Source organism: Garra rufa, chromosome 14 (assembly GCF_049309525.1).
Source record: "Garra rufa chromosome 14, GarRuf1.0, whole genome shotgun sequence".
NCBI lineage: Eukaryota > Metazoa > Chordata > Actinopteri > Cypriniformes > Cyprinidae > Garra > Garra rufa.
Window position 1 is genome coordinate 13751319 of NC_133374.1, and position 22098 is coordinate 13773416.

The following is a 22098-nucleotide window of genomic DNA, read 5'->3' on the forward strand; positions in this document are numbered from 1 at the left end:
ATTTTTGATTAGTAATATGCATTGCTAAAACCTTTATTTGGGCAACTTTAAAGGCAATTTTCTCAATATTTTGATTTTCAAAAATTCCAAATATTGTCCTATCCTAACAAACCATACATTGACGGAAAGGTGGTTTACTCAGCCTTCGGATAATGTATAAATCTTAATTAAAAAAATGTACCCTCATGACTGGTTTTGTGGTCAAGGGTCACATTACATTCATATTTATAAAAATACTGCTGACAAAAGGCTTGTGTATCTACTACACAACTACCATATGATCAGCAAGGTAGTCGCAATAATGATTTTACAATATTTTCATAATTAATTGCGTGAGTTATTGATTTACTAAAAACTGGTTCATAGTAGTCACTCTGAGAACTGGACTATACTGGTTGCGTGATTTTATGAACATGCACTGGTTGCAAGGTATGTTCCATTTGTCATTATACCACTAACAAAATTAAATGTTATTGCAACCAGTGTAGTCCGGTTCTCAAATGAGGGTCCTGTTCAAAGGAGTCATTTGACCTGCAGATTCAGTAGTGATATACAGTGCTGCTAGATAAATTGTGCAAAAACCCCTTTTGGAACCCTTATTTATTTAAAAATGTAGAGTGAAATCACAACTGTGTATTTTTTTGATTCACAAACAAACAAACCTACATAGTTGCAATGTATGTTTCTGATTCACTAAACCCGTTCAAATGAGTCGTTTCACAATTAAGAGTGAAATCACAATGAAGTGTTTTTCTGATCCACTTTGAATCCTATTAGACCAATAGCATCACGTTCAAAAATGACCAACGAGTTTTGATATTTGTCCTATTTAAAACTTGACTCTTCTGTAGTTATATCGTGTACTAAGACCGGCGGAAAATGTAAAGCTGCGATTTTCTAGGGCGATAAGATTAGGAACTACACTCCCATTCCGGCGTAATAGTCAAGGAAGTTTGCTGCCGTAATATGGACGCACCAGGCGGAGTAATATCACGCAGCGCATGGAATTAGTTCCCAGCTAGGTTTGCATTTGCTGCGTGATATTACTGCGCCTGCTTCGGCCATGTTACGGCAGCAAACTTCCTTGACTATTACGCCGGAATGGGAGTGTAGTTCCTAATCTTATCGCCCTAGAAAATCGCAGCTTTACATTTTACATTTCCACCGGTCTTAGACCACGATATAACTACAGAAGAGTCAAGTTTTAAATAGGACAAATACCGAAACTCGTTGGTCATTTTTGAACGCGATGCTATTGGTCTAATAGGATTCAATGGTCTATGCTAAGCTATGCTAAAATGATATCGCCAGAACAGGAGAACGGCTGAATGGATTTCAAAACGGTAAAACTCAACTTATTAACTCGGGAGTGTTCCTTTAAAACTTACACTGGTTGCAATATACATTTCTGATTCACTAAAAAGAACCTACTCGAGAGAAATTTACGGTGTAGATTCAGTAGCAGTCTTGTGGCTCCGCTGAATAAATAGCACAAGAAACTTTTTTTTTTTTTTTTTTGTACAGTGAAAGACTGAAAAAAAAAAACACCTACATTGGTTGCAATGTATGTTTCTGATTCACCAAAACGAACCTGTTCAAAAGAGTAATTTGAGCTGCAGATTCAGTAGTGATATACAGCGCTGATGGATAAATTGTGTGAGAAAGTCTCTGAAAGGTTTGCTGGTTAACCAAAAACTATTCTTTAACTGCATCGCTGCAAAAACCCCTAAGACTTTTTTTTTTTTTAAGAATTAAAAAAAAAAAAAGTATTCTTCCATAGCATGGCTATAAAAAAAAAAAACACATTTTTGGAACATTTATTTTTTTTAAGAATTCAGAATGAAATCAATTAATTGTTTTTTTATTCATTAAAAAAAAAAAAAAAAATTTCTACAGCATTGCTGTGAAAAACCCCTTTGGAACCCTTAATTATCAAAGAATGTAGAGTGAAATCACAATTAAGTGTTTTTTTGATCCACTTAAAAGAAACGTAAAACTTACATTGGATGCAATATATGTTTCTGAATCACTAAAAACCTATTCAAGGGTAATTTACGGTGTAGATTCAGTAGCAGTCTTGTGGCTCCGCTGAATAAATAGCATTTTTTTTTCTGTAAAGTGAAAAGTAAAAGAAAAAAATGGTTCTCAATATAATTTGCAATACTTTTTAAATTATGTTCATGAGGTAAAAATGTTATACAAGTTGGAAATAAATGTCCCAGAGCTTTACGCACTAGTCCAACAGCTATTTGTCATTACACCACTAAAAAAAATTAAATTTCATTGTCCCTCTCTGTTCTCAGGGTGAATTTCTTGGTTCTTTTTATAACATTGTTTTACAGCTGCTCCAGACAACAGTTCTTGAATCAGTTGCTATTAGATACAGAGTCTAGTCTAAATCACAGCTCTGGTATCTAGCGCTCCAATGGTTTAGCTAAACGGGTCCCTTAATTCATTCAGTCTGGTGGGGTTGCAAAGAGGATATGGGACTATCAAATGTCCACTCCCCGTCACCATCCCCCTTTAGGTTCTTTCATTCATCTCTTTCCACCTCTCCATCAGATCTCATTGAGCAGAGTCGAGGGAGAGGGCAGCCAGAATCAGCCTAAGAGGGTGGATTAGGGCAGCTCAGAGTGGATGAAGACGGCCTTAGGTTTTATGTTGTAAGAGAGGTAATTAAGCCCTGCTTTATGTACTCTCTCGGAAAGTACAAATGTACCGATAGTCAAAGATCATGGGGCCCTGATAGCATAATGGGTTAAGATCAGCACTACAAACACAAAGACCGGAGGTTTCATTCTGGGTCGGACAAATGGATGGGTGATGCACTACTCAAGAAAGATAATGGAAGTTTTTACATTTAGAGCAGTAAAAATCTCTAAAACTACACTAGTCATCCCCTTAGCAAGAAGTTAAAAATATATATAAGAATTACAACAGGAAAATATTCAGAAGTGCCAGAAAATATAGACATGCATTAACTTAAACGGCTGCACAGGCTGCTGCCTGAAAGCAGCCCATCAGGCCTCTAGATGCAATTCACAAAAATAACGACTCTCATATGGAGAGACAAACCTAAATGTGGGAAAACATGACAAATGCTAAACAGATTTTAACCCTGTGGTCTCATGCAGCAAAAAAAATAAAAAAAACAAAACACTATTTTAATTATTCTCAGACTCCAAAATCCCACTGTTTTCTTTTTTTTGCTTTTGTTTTCGTTTAGCAAGGATACATTAATTTGATCACAAATGACAGTAAACACATTTTTTAGAAAAAAAAAAATTCCTTAAATAAAAAAAAACCCTGAAGCAGCACAACTGTGACTGAACACTAGAGTAATGGCTGCCAAAAATTCAGCTTAGCCACAACAGGAATAAATAACAAAAAAGTAAATCTATTCAAATAGAAAATGTACATTTCTTAATATTTTTTAAATGCTGCCTTAGAGACTTTTCAAAAACACTATAAACAAACAAACTTCCCCACCCCAAACATTTGAATGGTAGCGTATATCATGACTGTTTAATATGGAAGACCGTTTCCGCCGCTGAATTTTTTTTTTTGCAATTCTAAAAATTTAAATATTAAAATTATATTAAATATATTATTTTAAATACTTTAAATATATTAGAATTATTATTATAAAAATATAAACTCACAATTGTAAGTTATTGCTAGATATATTTTTTCAGAATAGCGGCATATAGACTCAATTGCGGAATTGCAAAATAAAAACTCGCAATTCTGACTTTTTTTTCTCTCACAAATGCGAGTTTGTATCTCACAATTCTGACTTTATAACTTGCAGTTGTAAGTTTATATTCCACTAGTCTGAGAAAAAAAGTTTGAATTGTGAGTTTATATCTCAGAATTCTGACTTTTTGCCTCTGAGTTCAGACTTTTTTTCCCCTCAGACAGACATAAACTCAGATATTATAGGAAAAAAATTAATTGACTTTCACGCAATACTGATGTTATAACTTGCAACTGCAAGTTTATATTTCACAATTATGACTTGTTTTGCGAGTGTATATCTTACAATTATGACAATTTCTCAGAAATGTGACTATTTCTCAGAATTCTGAGTTAATATCACGCAGTACTGACTTTATAACTCGCAATTGCAAGTTTATAGCTGACAATTCTGACTTTTTCCCCGCAATTCTGACTTTTTTTTTCTTCAGATTTGAGATATATACTTGCAGTTGTGAGTTATAAAATCCAATTCTGAGGGGGAAAAAGACTGATAATTTCTCAGAATTGCACGTTTATATCTCACCATCTGACACAACTCACGAAAGCCACAATTGCGAGATATAAAGATTTTGAAAAAATTCTGACTTAATTTCTCAGAAATGCGACTATTTCTCAGGATTGTGAGTTTATATCACGCAATACTGATTTTATAACTCGCAACTGCAAGTTTATATTTCACAATTCTGACTATATAACTTGCTATTGCGAGTTTATCTTACAATTCAGACTTTTTTCTTACAATTCAAACTTTTTTCTTTATTCAAACTTTTATAAACTAGCAATTGCGAGGGGAAAAAAGATTTACATTATATCTCACAATTATGACTTAATTTATATTTAGTAGTAGACTATTATATTTAGTATAGACTATTTTATAACACGTAATATATATATTTAAAAACTTATATCACGCAGTACTGACTTCATAACTCGCAATTGGAAGTTTATATTTGACATTTGACTTTTTCATCCTTGCAATTCTGGCTTTTTTTCCCTCAGAATTTGGAGATATAAACTCGCAATTGCGAGTTATAAAGTCCAATTCTGAGAGGGAAAAAGACTGATATTTCGGGGATTGTTTAAAAAAGTCAGAATTGTGAGTTTATATTACAATTCTGACTTTATAACTCGTAATTGCGAGTTTCAGACAATTCTAAGGAAAAAAACAAGAGCCAGAATTGAGAGTTTGTATCACGTAATTCTGAAAAAACAAACAAAAAAAAAAGTAAAAATTGTAAGAAAAAAACAATTACCTTTTTACAGTTTTTATTCATTGGTGGAAATGGTCTTCCATAGTTTACTATTTACTACTATTTAAAGAAAAAAAAAAGAAGCTCTAGTCATTTGAATTTATTCTACCACAAGTATTTCAGATCTGGGCTCAGGGGAAACATTTTTGGCCACGATAATGCTATTCTCCGTCAACCACTAACAGATATCATCTTCAGTGCCACTTTTTCTACACAACAGGAGTGTCAGCTATCTTTATCATTGTGGGCCAGAGATCTTAAAATAGAGTTGGATGTGTGCTGAGTCAGCGCATTCTCAATGACGAGATGATAGATGTAAAACTGAACACTATGGAGGAAAGCCACTGATGGCAGCTAACTGCAAATCTGGCATGTCTGTGGTTTTCTGAAGCATTCCTTGACGAGCGAACAGATTATGGGGTTGCTTCTAAATTTCAAAAATCCTTAAAACTGATATAAAGAGCGAGTGTTCTAAAGACCACATTCTATATTTTCTCTAGAGTAAATGCCTGGAACTGTAATATTAGGATCACAGATTATTAAATATGACAATGTTCTGTTTGGATGAGAAAAAAAATCCCTTTGTCTGCCTTTGCGGTCACTTAAATAAGCTCTGACAGCGAGTTTGCCAGCAAGAATGAAGAAAAGTATGCCAGACTTGTGTTTGTCATGCCTATTTCTTCCTTACTGCCAGTATTTGGTGGTTATTAAGCAATATATTCATATTACTTGTTCCATTCTCATTTCTTCATTTTTAATATGAAAACTGCAGATAGGATTTCACAATCTTCCTACAGAGTTGAAGTTTTTTTTTTATCCCCTCAGAGTTGAACAGTATGCTGCAAGTCAAAAGCAGGTGTTAAGGCGCCACCTGCTGTTCATTAATAGAAAACATTTCTAAACAGATTGATTTCAGTGTTAGTTTTAGACTTTTACATTCCATGTGAGCAGTTGCCAATGAAAAATTTAATGTACGATGAAGCTAAGGAAGTTACTAGTTACTTACTAGTCTAAGTCAAAAGAGCACACTACCAAGTCATTGTTATATGTGGTGCAAATCATTTTGTTTAATTCTAAGTTTCTGTATCTTTTTTAGGTTTTCTGTGTTTTTTTTTTTTGGTTATTCACCACATAAATGTAAATCTGAATCCAAAAATAACATGCCTCTTAATAAAATGCACAATTTGAGCTCATGTCTATAGCACAAACAGTGCACATTATATGAAAAAGGAAAATATTTCCAGTATAGTTTTTAATAAAAATTAAAATATATAATCATATTTTACATATACTTTTTACATATACTTTACAGTTTTTTCCCCTGAACATTGCTAACTTCCGTACTATCGTAGTACAATCACGTACAACAAGAAAGAAGTTTAAAAATGATTACAGCATTTGTAAAAAGTGCACTTTCATGTCATGTACATCAGAGAACCACAGTAAACCAGGAAACTAGAAAGCAAAGACACAACGGTGTCATTTGCTTTCTCTGCCAACAGTAGAAACCTTGCTTATTACCCAGTTCTCAATGCCTTGAATGCTGGAATTCATTCTTGTGCTTTAACTCACATTTAGTGTTTGACCAGGAGGGTCAGACTTTTCCCCATCAGCCTTCCAGTAACGCCTGGGTGTCTATCATCGCCAGCTCTTCATCGTGCACCCACTTCTCCTCTCCCGGTGGGGGACGTGAGGCTCGAGGTGATGCATTCTGCGGAGGTTTGGGTGTCACAGACCTACGTGGAGGATTGAAGGTCCTGTTAACGCAGGGAGAAGCTGAAGTTTTGAGAGGAGTGAGGGGTGGAGGGGACGGGATACGTGACAGGTAGTCCAAACCGCGTCTTCTTTTAAAACTTTTGGGGTCTTTTCCTTCGCTGTTACATGCAGGTGCAGGAGTTCTCTTATTCAAGGGAGTGAAAGGCGAGAACACGCTGGTTTTCTGCTGTGGGGTTACCTGGGAATGTCAACACAGGGCATTATAAATGGATATTGCATCTAGTGAACATGCGTAAATGTAAAATAAGAATGACAGACCTGAACAGACCATTAAATGTTTAATATATTTTAAAATGTAATGTATTTCTGTGAAGGCACAGCTGAATTTTAGCAGCCACTCTTCATTGTCACATGATCCTTCGGAAATCATACTGTTATCAATCGCGAAAACAGTTGCGCTGCTTAATATTTTTGTAGAAACTTAAAAAGACTTTAAAGATTTCAGAAGAACAGAAAGTCTTTACTGTCAATTCTGATCAATTGAATGCATGATAAAAGTATTTTCCAAACAAAACAAAACAAAAAATCTTACTGACCTCAAAGTCAATAGTGTATATTTGCATGTAATTTAATAAATAATCATTAATATTAACTACTATTATTATAAATCTCAACAATAAACAGTTATAAATGATAATAGTAAACTTACAAAAACTCCTTAATTATAGTGTTGCGTGTGTGTGGACATCTGTATTCATTCAGTAATTGAAACGATACATTTAAGATGTAGGTGCTTTCATGTCTATAGAACAAACGGTTTGGAGTTAATAATTACAGTAATGCTTGTCTTAACGAGCACCACTAATAAAACCAATCCTTCACCACATAAAAAGAAAACTCATACTAACCCTGCCGTTAATTTTTGGATTAGATTGCACACCAGGAGTTCTTGGAGACTGAAAAGAACCCAAGACACCTGAAGGAACCACATCTGAGAGCTTCTCCTCCGCAATGCTGAAAAACCGCTCACACGTCTGTGTAAACAATGAACAAGTCTAATAAGCAACAATGAAAGACATGAGGAATCACTCTTTGATTGTACATACTTTAAGGATTAGTTCACTTTCAGAATAAAAAAAATTCCTGATAATTTACTTAACCCTCTATGTCATCAAAGATGCTCACGTCTTTCTTTCTTTAGTCGAAAAGATATTAAGGTTTTTGAGGAAAACATTTCAGGATTTTTCTCCATATAGTGGACTTCAATGGGAGCTAACAGGTTGAAGGTCCAAATTGCAGTTTCAAAGAGCTCTACACATTCCCAGCCTAGGAATAAGGGTCTTATCTAGTGAAACGATTGGTCATTTTCTAACTTGCATTAGCTCAACTTCATGCATTACATAGCGTGGTTAGTTTTTTGTCTGTGTACTCTAGTTATACAAGGTAGGGTAGGGTGAAAATCTCTTATTTCTTTTCGACTAAAGAAAGCCATGAACATCTTGGATGATATGGGGGCAAGTACATTATCAGGAAATAATATTGTGGAAGTGAAGTAATGCTTTAAAAACAAAAGTTGAAAAACTGATTCATTAACCTGGACAAAAGTCTTCAGACGGGTCATAGCTTCTTGCAGATGGGATTCTTTGGGGTTTACAGAGAATACTGCTTGCTCTCCTGCATAAAGACTCGGCACAGGTCCAGAGAGTGGTTTCACCTGAAGATTACTAAGTGCGACCAGGGCTCGCTGTTTTACCAGCTCTTCTACTGCTAACTGCTCTAGACTACTGTAGGTTCTCACAGAGATCAGGTCAAAGTTCTCATCCACAAGATGCAGTAGGGGGCAATGGCCTGAGAAAACATGCAAACAAGTTACAATGCTTTTGAAGATATTATGGATTTAGACTAGGGGAAATAATGAGTTAACCCTCTGGGGTTCTTCCCCGACCAGTCACACTCAGGGCCCTCACGGTCAAAAGTGACCGGAGCCCTGAAATCATTATTTCCTTTTTTTCAATAAAATCAATCAAATGTATTTTTGTTCAATAATATTTTTTCTTTTTTTCTGTCGTGTTTTGACAGAATTTTATGATAATAATTAATATTTATGCTACAATTATGATCTATTTTTTGCCATTGAATATAATAGAATTTTTTTTAATATATATAATTTTTATTCTTTTTTAATTAATGCTGTATTTTAGTTTAAAGTAGATACCTGGCCTATAGAAAATAATTTTTTGAAGTCGGATTTGTGCCATCTGGTGGCGTAGTGAGCATAATTACCAGGCAATATCCTATTTTAACCACTAGATGGATGTAATGCTCTCTATAGAAGGATTTGTGAATTCTAGTTGTTTTTGCACATATTTGCCAATGCCTTTTTAACCACTAGATGGATGTAATGCTCTCTATAGAAGGATTTGTGAATTCTAGTTGTTTTTGCACATATTTGCCAATGCCTTTTCAGGTTGTGGATTTTATTATATAAAATTAGATTATCAAAGACTATTTTTTTATTATTTGCCAAGTTTTTTGTTTGTTTGATTGGTTTAACTGGTAATTTGAAGTGCCAGTTTTACTTTATAATACAGTCAAACCAGAACATTGCATTAGAAAGAGAAACAATGGAAAGCATTTTGTTACCCATTGTTTTAATTCTAACTGAATAAAAATGCCGTTCTTTCAGTCATACCATTTTTTTTTATTTTGTAACCTTTTTATAATGAACATTTTGATTTAAATATTTTTTTGTAAAATTCAATAAACAATAACTCTTATTTAGCACAGGAATTATGAACAGCAACAGCATGGGCAACAAAATAACAGCAAAAGTATAATTATCAAACATTAAATGGAAAATAGAGAAATAAAAATATTTTAAATATCATCCTAACCCTATTTACATTTTATGTGCATTCTTTTTTTACATATTCAATGAACAGTAACTCTTATTCAAAAGGCAACAGCAATTATGAACATAAATCTAAAATAACAGAAAAGTATTACAATTGTCAAACAGTAAATAAAAAAATAGAGGAAAAAAAAGTTTGTTTTAAATATCATTCTAACTATAATTACATATTATTTACATACTAATTGTGATAACAGATCAGGTTGTGACAAATCACAACAGAGTGTCTCCATATAGCACTTTGAGCAAATGATGCTTGTTTTGAAATCTTTTTTCCGTGTGTGTGTGTGTGTGTGTGTGTGTGTGTGTGTGTGTGTGAGACTTTTGGATTTTGGATCCAATGTCTCCCTTTTATTTGATTCATAGTCTCACATTCCTCTGTTACAGTCTCACCAATCTCATATTTCCGTGTGTGTGTGTGTGTGTGTGTGTGTCTGTGTGTCTATTTTGGAACTCTGATGGCTTACAGTCTCATGCTTTCATTGCTGTGTGCTTTATTTCTTACATTGATTGCCTCTATTTCACACATTTCCCAAAATTAGCTTTTGAAATGACACACATTCATTTGTGTGTGCGCGTGTGTTTTTGTGTGTATAAGTGTGTGTGTGTGTGTGTGTGTGAGTGTATTGTAGTGTTTTGCACTCTTGATGTTTTAGAGAGTCACCCCTTCACAGTTGTGTGCTTTTTTTCTGGATTGTGGCTGATTTGTAGATTGTATGCACAAAAAAACTCTGTATTTTCATATTTTTGCCAATTTCCCATTCATTTCCTATGGCCGGTCATTTTGACCCGAAGACCCCGAGTGTGACTATTTTTTTTACGACCACTTAGACTTTTCCAATCCTGTCCCCAATTTTTTTGTGTGTTCATATACCAAGTACCATAAAAGTCACCAGGTTTCATACCATTCCGATGAAGCTACGATTTTTAAAATTTTTTTATTTAAAAAATTCCGGTCAAAAGTGACCGAAGAACCCCAGAGGGTTAATCAAACTTACCTTGTTTGCCCTCTATGGAGACAATACATCCCACAATGTCCACCTCCCCACAAGGTGAGCTGAATTGAGTGTTCTGAAGTTCTCTGAAACGTACGCATTCTCGAGCATGGAAATGCTGATGCAACCATTCTGGAGACACCTGGCTCAATGACATTTTATGTGAGACCATTTCACATCCTTGTAAAGAAAACAGGGAAGTAATTTGTCTGTGGTGGAGGCAAAGTTCCTAAACATTTATTTTACCTCAATATCCTGGAAGAGTGTTTTCTTGGTGGCAGTGAGCTGAATGTGAGCAATGCCTGAGCGTTTCTTCCCCTCTGATGTGCTGAGATGATATGCCCTGTATCTGTGGCCCTCTCTTAGCAAGCCATACAAGTCCTGTGATGGGCGCCAGATATTCAGGGTGTAAACTAGGAAATGAAATAGCATCCAGGTTAAACTGGCTCCTTCAACACGTAAACAAATAGTTAAAGATGATATCCACTTGGCTCACCACAGTTGCTCTGCAAGTCATTGGCATCAGTAATGCTGAGCTTCCAAACAGAAGTGACATCTCGATTGGGACACCCACCCTCGGCCTCCTGGGCTTCCATTACAGCCTTCTGCACACGCTCCTGAAGCTCTGTCTGCCTCCTTTCCTCTAAACAGCACCTGTACTTACTCACTGCATCCATCTGCCGCTCACTTAGATGGGTCTACTCGAAAAGTACATCGTTTTTTTTTTTTTTAAATGTTCTACTGGCACGTTACTTTCTTTGTGTTTACAACCTATTGATAAAAATATGCAAAAAAAAAAAAAAAAAGGCATTAAAGTGTTAACCTCAACAGCAGGATCACACTCCATGGCCTCATACAACTCTTCCCCGTCCTGCAAAGCTTCCATGTCATGTCGACTAAATGTCCTCCTTTGGCCTCGACTTTTCTTTTTACCTTATGAGAGGAGAAAAAAAAAATACTTGTCAATCCTTGTGATCCATATATGCTCACATACAAACCTCTGATAAAGTTTAAGGTGAAAAGAAAAATCTAGTAAAAACCCTACCTTCCATTTCTTTTTCAAACTGGGTTTGTATTTTGGAAATGAGAAGATCCATGGATTTGTGCTTGGAGTTGTTGTGTTTTCTGGCCTCTCGATCTTCTGCACGATCATTGCGAAATATAAAGACACCGTTGGGCTTCTTCTCCATCCACTGTTTGATGACAAAGCCAGTCATTTCTTGTACAAAAGCAAAATTTAGATTAAAGTGTCTTATTTAGAGCTGTTGAGGTGGAGCAGACCTGAGTGGGGTAACTTCTCAACACCACAATGTTGACACAGCTCACAACACCTCCAGTAGTGAACAGTGATGACAGTGAAAGACTGATAGGCCGAGGGTCACGGTAGTACCCCAATTTCGTGTCCCACCGAGCACGTCTTGTGCTGTTGGCTGAAATCTGAAATTGCAAAATGACAAATCAAATCTGATAGAATTTAGATCACATGGATCATCTTAGTTGAAGTCTAACTTTACCTTTAGCATCAGAGATTCAGGAGCTTCCAGTGGAGGGCAGGCTTCTTGGGAACCAACCAATTCCGCTCCACTGGTCACAATCTTATCACCGATTCGGAGACGGCCCTTATTCAGCATGGCAGAGAGCGGAGGATCTAACAAGCCTTTAATGGAGTACCAGCCATCAGTGAGCCAGACCACACAGGACTCCATCTTTGCATTAGGAGTTTTGTCATCTTTGATTGGCTTTTCTGGATTTTCAGAAGTTTGAGCAACACCACATACACAGAGCACTAATGTCTTAGCTGGAGTGTCATCCCTCTCCATGATCCTCCTGAGAGCGGATCTCTGACTGTGGTCCACCTCCACATCATATCTAGGTGCAAATATCAAACAGTAACAGTAATTTTTTAAAAGCTTTTGGTGAAGAAGTATGAGCTGTGGTAAGATTCAATACCTCAATTTTAGCTGTAGAAGTACTTGCTCTGGAGTCAAACACAGGCTACCCATCAAATCTGGAAATGTTCTTTCCATGGAGGCCCGTTTCCATACAATCCATCGGTAATGGTTGAATACCCAGACATCACTGATCAGTTTGGGGTCAACACCAGGGGTGTCACACAATGCTCTGCCAAAAAAAAAAAAAAAGTACATTACTCAAAGTAACTCCATGAAAACTGTTGTTCAGCAAGATCCAACTATTTACACTAAGGACAACTGAGCGACTCATGCAACTATTACAAAAAGTTCAAATGCTCACTTATGCTAGGGGTGTAAACTTTTAAACAGAATGAAGATGTGTAAATTTTTCTTATTTTGCCAAACTATCATTTTTTCCCCATTTAGTACTGCCCTTCAAAAGCTACAGAACATACATGTTTCAGAGAAGAAAAAATAGGTGAAATGTAACCTGGTCTTCAAATTCAAAAGTTTTCACCCCATGCTGACATGTTTCAAGTAGAGCATGTAGTGTAAAAATGCACCATATGTTTACCTATAAAATTCTTCTTTGCCCACAGTACCCTTTTTATCTGGAACCAACCAGCCTCCATCCGCCAGCTGGACAGCACCAGACTCATCAAGGAGCTCACATTTGAAGAAGTCATTATAGTCAAATCTGAATGATTCAGCATTTTCACTTGTTATTTGGGAGACCTTTTGATGTACACCATGCTGATAAATTCATGGAGCAAGACAGAAAAACAAATAAGACTAAGTGAAATGTACCTTCTCAAAAGCATAGTATTGCAGTGACCTAAGACACTGGAATAATTGGGTATCCAAAAAAGTATCCAAATGTACCTCCTCCTGTGAGTATTGAGCAGGACATTTGCATCCCACAGCATCTCTCAGACGTATTCTGGCATTACCAGATGTCTTGGCAAGGTAGAGCCTGCCAGGGAGAGGACGAATAGTCTGCCTTTTCTTCTTTCGAAGTCTCATGTCTTGCATATTCCTGGCCAGGTTCAAGGTCTCCTGCCAAGCCTCCGTATCTATTTACATCCCAACAAAAAATAAATAAAAATAGGATTCATTGCTATATTCACAGAATCATTCTTTTTTTTTAATCTATATATCTTTTGTGGACACAGGCGTACAAATGGGTAGAACCCTAATATACATACATATGCATATATAAAATACAAAATTAAAATAGAATAAATGGCTACCTTTCTCTTCAGAGTCCGTGATTTTCAAAGGCACGCTTTCCACTGAAGTGGTTAGTTTAGGGTTAGAACCCTCATGTAAGTTCTTCTCATCACAATGTTGTGCAACACTATCACTATGTGATGTAGAAGTTGTCATATTTTGATCTATTTGATTGCTATGTTCTGTTGTTTCTTTGTTGTCCTTCTTGAAAGGTGGGATAAAACCAGTGGACACTTTAGAGATATCTTGACAGTTTGATGTCCTAGTCTTCACACCCTTTGGAAAAGGGGGTACAAACACCCCTCCCTTAGGGTCTGAGTTGCGTCTGTCTTGGACAGACACAGTTGAACACTGTTGCTTAAGGTCCATAGGATACCTGCATATTTAATAAAAATTGTAAAAATTAAAGATGTATTGTGATATTAAATGGTAAAGGGTTAACTATTAAAACAGTAAAACAACCTACCAATTTGGACCAGTGATATTCGGCTTGAGATGGACATTATAACTGAAGACACGCCTGTCTCTTAAAGTTCCTACAAAATGAATTATATGTAAAAGATACATAATAAAATAAAATGCATAAGTATTTTTCCCCATTTATTTATAAATAAAAAAAAATCTAACCATTTGGACAGCTTTTCAGTGGTATGAGGCCTTTGGTCTTTCCATCTAATGTTTGGTCAAACTCTGAGAGAAGTTGTCTTTTCAAAGGAGGCTGACCTGAATCTAAACAGAACAAAGTATTAAATACAGCGAAAGGTTAAAGAATAAAATGTATTCACTCAAAACATGAAACATTCTGTTGCCCATACCTGCTGCATTTCTGGCATCAAACGGACGCTTCCTTCTGTTCTGGTCAAAAGATCCCTGTGTCTGTAGATCATGAACAGATGGACTTTTTTTGTCTTGTGTCTTTGCCAAACTGGGTGATTCATTCAGGTCATCATCTGCCAGTAAAGCTTTAGTGCAAGCCATTGCTTCCTGCTCAAAGTACTTCTGCTGAGTGTCTGTACAACTGTTAAAATCTAAAGAGTGCAGGTCTAGTTGTGTAGGTTCCTTCTGAGTTGTTTTAGATGGCAAAGGATGTAGAGCGGTTTCGGTTTGTTTGTCTTTATGTTGAGGATGGCATTTTGAAGAATCACTTTGTAGCAGCTGGCTATCAGTAATTTGGGCGTCACAATCTCTGAATAATTTAGAAGATTCCTCAAGGGCAACTTTTGATACAGACACACCTTTCCCACTTGCGGTGCTGAAACCATAATTTCTCTGGTTTAGCTGTTCAAACCTTTGGTTTCCATCCACTATGTCCTCGCTGCTCTTAGTTTGAGGTGTGATTTTCTCAGATGGTACATTTTCCTCTTCACAGTCTTTAAGAAGACCCTTGGCCCTCTGAAGTGCAGTAGCAGAGATGGTCACATTCTTCCCACCTGCTGTAGAGAACCCCATGTTGTTTCCTGAAGAATTTTCAGGTCTATGATGGAAGGAATTGTCATCACAACCTGCAAATGCCACTCTAACCTCACTCAGTGCCTTTTCAGAGACAGAAACATCTTTGCCACTGGCAGTGCTGAAACCATGAAAGCCTTGGTGTTGAAGACTCCCAGAAGCTAAACTCTCTTCTTCACAATCTTTAAAAAGACTCTTTGCCCTTTGCAGGGCTGCAGCAGAAAAGGCCACCTTCTTCCCACCGGCTGTACTAAATCCAATATTTTTTTCTGAAGAACCCCTAGTCTCATGCTCATGGCTGAAGGAGACATCACTGCAACCTTTTAAATTTTGGTGCTGAGGATCTTCAGATGACAAACTCTCCTCTTCACAATCGCTGAGGAGATTATTTGCCTTTTGCAGCCCAGAAGCAGAGACAGCCACCTTCTTCCCACCTGCTTTAGAGAATCCTCCATGTATTCCTATAGAGCTAGTGTCTGCTTGGATATCAACAACCTGCTGCATCTTTGGAGAACCATCAGCACATGAGAAACCATCAACAGACTCAGACAGCAGATTCTTACCACTGGCAGTACTGAAACCACAGTTGGTGTTAGGAGGAAGCAACTCAGAAGAAAATTCACTTTGAAGGCCTTTCCCCTCACTCCCTACTACTTCCTGAGGGGGTTCCTGGACTGAAAAGGGCTTCAGTGAAATGTCATTAGTCAGGTCAGTGTCTCCGAGAACAGCGTTGCTCTCAATAAGAGACACATTTGAAAATGTCACGCTTTTGCATTTTGTAGTACATGCTTTTTCTTGTTTGATTTCAACATTCAGTTTGTCATTCGGTTCCTCCATGCTCACAGATTCCAAGGTAATATTTTCTTCACAATCATTAAATATGGCCTTTGCCTTCTTAAGCGCACAGGCTGAAATGGAAACTCCTTTTCCACTGGCAGTCTGAAAGCCATAGCCTTCCATAGCTTGAGGCAAAAAAGTTTCTGTGGGACAAATCTTTGCAAAAACTTCTTTGGGAACATTGCTAGACTTCCGTTCTTGAAAGACCTTCTCACTTTTAAAGGACGGATTATCAGATATTTCAGTTACTAAGTGTGGTTGACTTATTTTCATAGAGGTTTTACTCCTTGAAACTGCTTGTTCTCCAGAAGCAGGGAGAGTGGGTTTGTGAGTTTGCGACTCCTCTAAGCTGTCAACATCATTAAGAAGTCTTCTTGCTTGCAAAAGAGCCTTTTCAGACACTTTCAGCTTTGCTCCCTTAGCTGTACTAAATCCAAAATGACTATTGGAGTCAACACAAACAACATCTGTTTTTTCACCTAAACAACTCTGCTCCATTCCTTCATTTCCTGCCAAATGCTTATTTATCTCTTTACAAGATGCATTTACATCGCCACAGCTGAAATTGCCATCTTGTTTAGTCTGAATGTAGTTTTTATTTTCTGTGTTCATACTGTCAGAAGTTTTGACCGAAGGCACCGTTTCAGCTTGCTCTGACTTTATTAATCCAATTTCCATCTTGACTTCTTCATTATACATTGCCTTTTGATCATCCTCTTCGAAAAAGTGCCTTGCATCATTTAAACTCTTTTCTGAGATGCTTATAGCCTTCCCTTTAGCAGTTTTAAAACCAAAACAATGGATTGGAGTATTATCACTAATATGAGACTTTACACTCTTCTGCTTATCTTCAGCCAAAGACACAATACCATTTAGTGTTTCCTTTGACATGGTGCTTGCTAATTTGGCTGCATCTACAATTTGAATATGATCAGAACTGTTTATTGAAGAAGCATCCATCTTGACGGGATGCTTTCCTTTTACAACATCACAGTTAAAACTATCATCAAAGTCGATGCCGTTGAGTATATCTGCATCCCACTCTTTCTCTGTAGTGTGGTTGTCTGAGCCAGGATTTGTAGGTTTGAACTGGGTAAATTCATGTTGACTATTTGCTTCCTCCAAAAGATTGCACAATTCTGTAACATCAGCCTTTTGAGATGCTGTCAAAGTGCCATTCTTCTCATCGTCATCACAGCTAGAGTCCACTGTGGTGGATTTGTGTGTGCTGTTAATTTCAAAAACAGTCTGTCTTTCAGCACTACTTTTGAAATCCAGTTTTTGATGAATGCACTTTGATGAATCTGAACCTCTCCCCGATTTCTCTTTCAAAAGAGTCTCTGTTTGAAAGCCAACATCTGAAACTGTAATATTCCTCTTTGAACCAGTTTTATAATCAGATTCATTTGACTGTGGTGAAGAGCAACTTGAAATATTAATTTCACAGCTCTTTGGACTGTCACTTTTTGGAAAACGCACTTTTGATGCATGGTTAGGAAAGATGGACTTTTCTGTGGGCGGTCTCATTGCATTAGTGCTTCCTGAAACTGATTTGCACGTTTCTATTGTTTGATAATGTTTTGGAGTAATTCCATTAAAGGTGTTAATCAAAACATCCCCTGCAGCTTCATCCAATGATGTTTTGGCCTTCATTATAGCCTCATTTGATATAGAAATGGACTTGTTGTTTGCAGTTTTAAAAGAAAGACAAAAGTCTTTGAAATCTGCGCATGAGGCAGTCGTACCATCCAAATCTGAAAAGGTGGTCGGGCAACCGCTGTCATGACTGATTTCAAAAGTTGTAAGCATGACTGCTGACTTGTTTGGGGAGTTCACAGATATGTCTGCTAAATTAGAGATGTCATTGTGAGTCTTCATGGCATCTTCATTTATCTCCTCAAGTTCTGATTTATGTTGTACTTGGCCATTTTGATCACTTTGTACAGGCATGTCAAGCAGCTCTCCTGGTATTATTTCCTGTGTGAAATCCTCAGCAAATGCTTTGGAAAGCTGTGTCATATCTAGTCCATGGTCAAGATCATGTGGTTCTGTAGATAACTGTTTGACATCTTGTGGCTGTGAATGACTACTGACTGCATTTTCACTGGCGACTCTGGATCCAGCAAGGTCACTACAAATCTCTTCTACTGAGGGATCTTCTGTAAAATACAAAGCAAATTTTTTTCAAAATACACACATACAATATTCATAAGAATTTGTGACCCTGGACCACAAAACCAGTCATAAGTTGCATGGATATATTTGTTTTACATTTGATATAAATTGTATAGGTCAAAATTATCTTTTTTTTATTTTATGCCGAAAATCATTAAGTAAAGATCATGTTCCATTAAGATATTTTGTGAATTTACTACTGTAAATATATCAAAACTTAATTTTTGATTAGTAATATGCATTACTGAGAACTTCATTTGGACAACTTCAAAGGCGATTTTCTCAATATTTTGAATTTTTTGCACCCTTAGATTCCTGATTTTCAAATAGCTGTATCTAGGCCAAATGTTTCAGATGATGATGTATACATTTTAATTATAAAAAAAAAATTATGACTGGTTTTGTGGTCCAGGGTCACATTTAATACAAGAACAGTCTTACCTTTGAACGTTTGGTCCAAACATACTGGTTGAGTTTCTTTGTGTCCAACTGCTGTCTTCGACAGGTCTGAACTTGGTACTTGATACACAAACTTTCTAGGCTTTCTAGTAAGCATGAAAGCAGGCAATATGTCTAACGAAGTCTTCTGAGTTCCTTCTGGATGAGACTTCAGTCTGTCACTCTGTGAAAACATCTGGCTACTTTCTGCAACGCAGTTGAAAACATTAGTTTCACTGGATGCTCCAGTGTTGTGATTGTTTATCAAAGATGTGTCTGAACAATCTCCGTTAAGAAGGCATTCTGGCAAACTTAGTGGAGTCCACTGAATGATGTCTTTATTTTTGCTTGGGCTTTCTGTTTCTACCTCATCCTTTAATATCTCTTCTGGCTCTGAAATTTGAACAACTGATTTGACATCCTTTGGTGAATCTGTTATTCTCTTTCTGATCCTCTCTTTGGTTTTGATTCTTCGCAGAGTTGAAGTGTTGTTGCTGAAGAATATTGACAACACATCCTCAGCACCATCAAGTACATTCTGCACTGTGCTGCGGACATCCCCATCCTCTATAGCACTGGGAACCTTCTGCTTCCACAGTCCACTTGTATCAAGAGATGTGTTTAGAGAGCAAACAGGCTTTTCTCCCAAGTCATCAGCCTGAAGGGACTCACTTTTGACTATCCCTGAAGAAAAAAGTACAAAATAATCAGAATTGTTCTTGGGAGTTACTGATGTGTATGCATTTCAAAGTAACCATTTTATTTATTTTCTGTACATTTTCAAATATAGTGTCACACTCACCATTTTCTTTTAGTGTCATATCACTCAATGTTGCATTGCTTGCAGAGCCCTTCGAGAGAGATGGGAAGAGTTTCCGCACAAACTAGTGTATAGGAGTGAGAACAAGTCATCAACATGAATTACTTGTTGGTAAAAAAACGGCTCTCAGCATATCAGGCACCATAATGCAAAATTCTATACATTATGTATACAGAACTTTAGATTTGTACTTACTATTGCTTCCTTGTATTTGAGGCCACTTTCTGATGAAGCACGGTCCTCTGTTTTGGCTAAAGAGAAATAAGAATAACTCATGCAATTAAAAGGTCTGAAGATACAATGGATTAATACAATTGATTTTTAATGACTTTAACACTCCGACTTGTATTTGACATTGATGTTTTCATTGTTTTAATGTTTTACTTTCATTACATTACATTTTACATTCTCCGCTACTACACTTCCAGCCAAAAGTTTTTGAACAGTAAGATTATTAATGTTTTTAAAGAAGTCTCTTCTGCTCAACAAGCATGCATTTATTTGATCCAAAATATAGCAAAAACAGGAAAATGTGAAATATATTTACTATTTAAAATAACTGTTTTCTATTTTAAATTATTTGAAAATTTAATTTATTATTGTGATTTCAAAGCTGAATTTTTAGCATCATTACTCCAGTCACATGATCCTTCAGAAATCATTCTAATATTTCTTTGATGAATGGAAAGAAGAACAGCATTTATCTAAAATAGATAATCACTTCTGATCAATTTAATCACCTTTGCTAAATAAATTACTGGAGTAATGATGCTGAAAATGTAGCTTTGATCACAGAAATTACACTTTAAAACATATTCAAATAGAAAACGATTATTTTAAATAGTAAAAATGTTTAAAAATTGTACTGTTTTTTGCTGTACTTTGGATCAAATAAAAGCAGGCTTGGTGAGCAAGGTGACTTCTTTGAAAAACATTACAAATCTTACTGTTCAAAAACTTTTCACTGGTAAACTTTTGACTGTACAGTAAATTCATCTAAAGAGACAAGATGTTTTCATTTTTTATACATACGTAATATCACAGTAGGAGTCAAAGATGATGGTGTGTTAAAGGAGCTGGTCCAGGATAGGTCGATAGGGTTGATTTGTGCCCCAAGACTCTCAGATATCTGTTTTGCTGAACGTGCCTGTAACAGAACAACTCAGCATTATCATTAATGTCTAAAACTTGAAACAGTGTTTGCAACCAATTTTACTTATGTTATGTGACTTGATCCTGAAACAAGATGGTTGAAGAGAAGGGTTAAAAAAATAAAAGGGCTTTATTGCTTTAATAAGAATGACATTAGCCAAAAATAAAATGTTTTAATATGTTTTTGTTTGGACAAACTTGCATGTCATGAATGAGTCATGCAAAAAACAAGACCAACAACATGAACCAAGATTATAAATATGACTCGACCAGTTTTGTGAAATTGCGTGGACTTACCAAAGACCTTTTTGGTGTGTCCAGAAGGCCTGTGATGTTACATATGGAAATTGTTAAAAAATACAGTATTTAACATTATAATCGAATATCTAATATAATCTAAAACTTCCTTACCAAAGCAATCTCCAGGTTTTTCAGTGGATCTATCAAACCTTTGACTACAAAGGAAAATATAGAAACTCTCATTAACCTTCTACTTGACTTCCATATTTTGCATGAAATTCATATTCTCATACTCATGAACAATTACCTGTCTTTGGCTGAATCAAACAAACAAGGGCTTGAGTCTGTCCAGGGAAAAGCTGATGAGTCTCCATTAGCCACTGGGGTGAAGCAAAACAATTATACACAACTACTGTACGCCCTTTATATACACATATTTCATAGATAAGACAACTAGGATACCTTCACAAGGGGACTCTTCATTAGGAATGGAAGCAGGGGATTGAAAGAGTCGTTGCTTGAATATTTTAGGGGTAGAAAACAGCTGACTGGACAAGGCTGATGTCTCTGGTACTTTGGCAGTCTTCTCCTCCTTAGCTTTTAAAATATCAGGACATCCTTCATCTCTGGAAGCTTTTGCAGTCAATTCCTCAAACCAGTCAGGATTAAGAGGTCCAAGCTCTTAATTCACAATAAAAAAATCACAATAAATCAGATTAGGTTAAAAGATTTGAAATGCGCTATATATGTGACCCTTGACCACAAAACCAGTCTTAAGTAGCATGGGTAGGCTATGTTTGTAGCAATAGCCAAAAATACATTGTGTGGGTCAAACTTATCAATTTTTCTTTTATGGTCATGTAAATATCATGTTCCATCAAGATATTCTGTAAATGTATCAACATGTATTTTTTGATTAGTAATACACATTGCTAAGAGCTTCGTTTGGACAACTTTAAAGGTATGTTTCTCAGTATTTTGATTTTTTTACACCCTCAGATTGCAAATTGCATATTTATTGAGCTTTCAGATGATGTATAAATCTCAATTTCTAAAAATTTACTCTTATGACTGGTTTTGTGGTTAATGGTCACATATATATACAATTTTATTTTCATTTTATTAATTTTATTACAAGTGTCTACCTGTGTCAATTTGATGAAAGAAACTGTCAAACATGCTGCCATGAGTCTGACAGGGTTAAATCTGAACC

General features: G+C 36.2%; 1 protein-coding gene across 1 annotated transcript; it reads right to left on the bottom strand.

Moving 5' to 3' along the window:
* Positions 1-6264: 6264 nt before the first annotated feature.
* Positions 6265-22064, bottom strand: brca2 (BRCA2 DNA repair associated). The gene is made up of 26 exons (XM_073817768.1): positions 22031-22064; positions 21348-21566; positions 21193-21265; positions 21057-21100; positions 20943-20971; positions 20526-20640; positions 19689-19744; positions 19476-19557; positions 18677-19357; positions 14590-18219; positions 14402-14503; positions 14241-14310; positions 13795-14150; positions 13427-13617; positions 13119-13297; positions 12582-12752; positions 12146-12500; positions 11913-12068; positions 11677-11824; positions 11455-11564; positions 11128-11329; positions 10878-11044; positions 10635-10773; positions 8320-8573; positions 7634-7759; positions 6265-6963 (listed from the first exon to the last, which is right to left on the bottom strand). The coding sequence occupies exons 1-26, from the start codon at positions 22062-22064 to the stop codon at positions 6619-6621; spliced, it is 8034 nt and encodes a 2677-aa protein (XP_073673869.1). The 3' UTR covers positions 6265-6618.
* Positions 22065-22098: the final 34 nt, after the last annotated feature.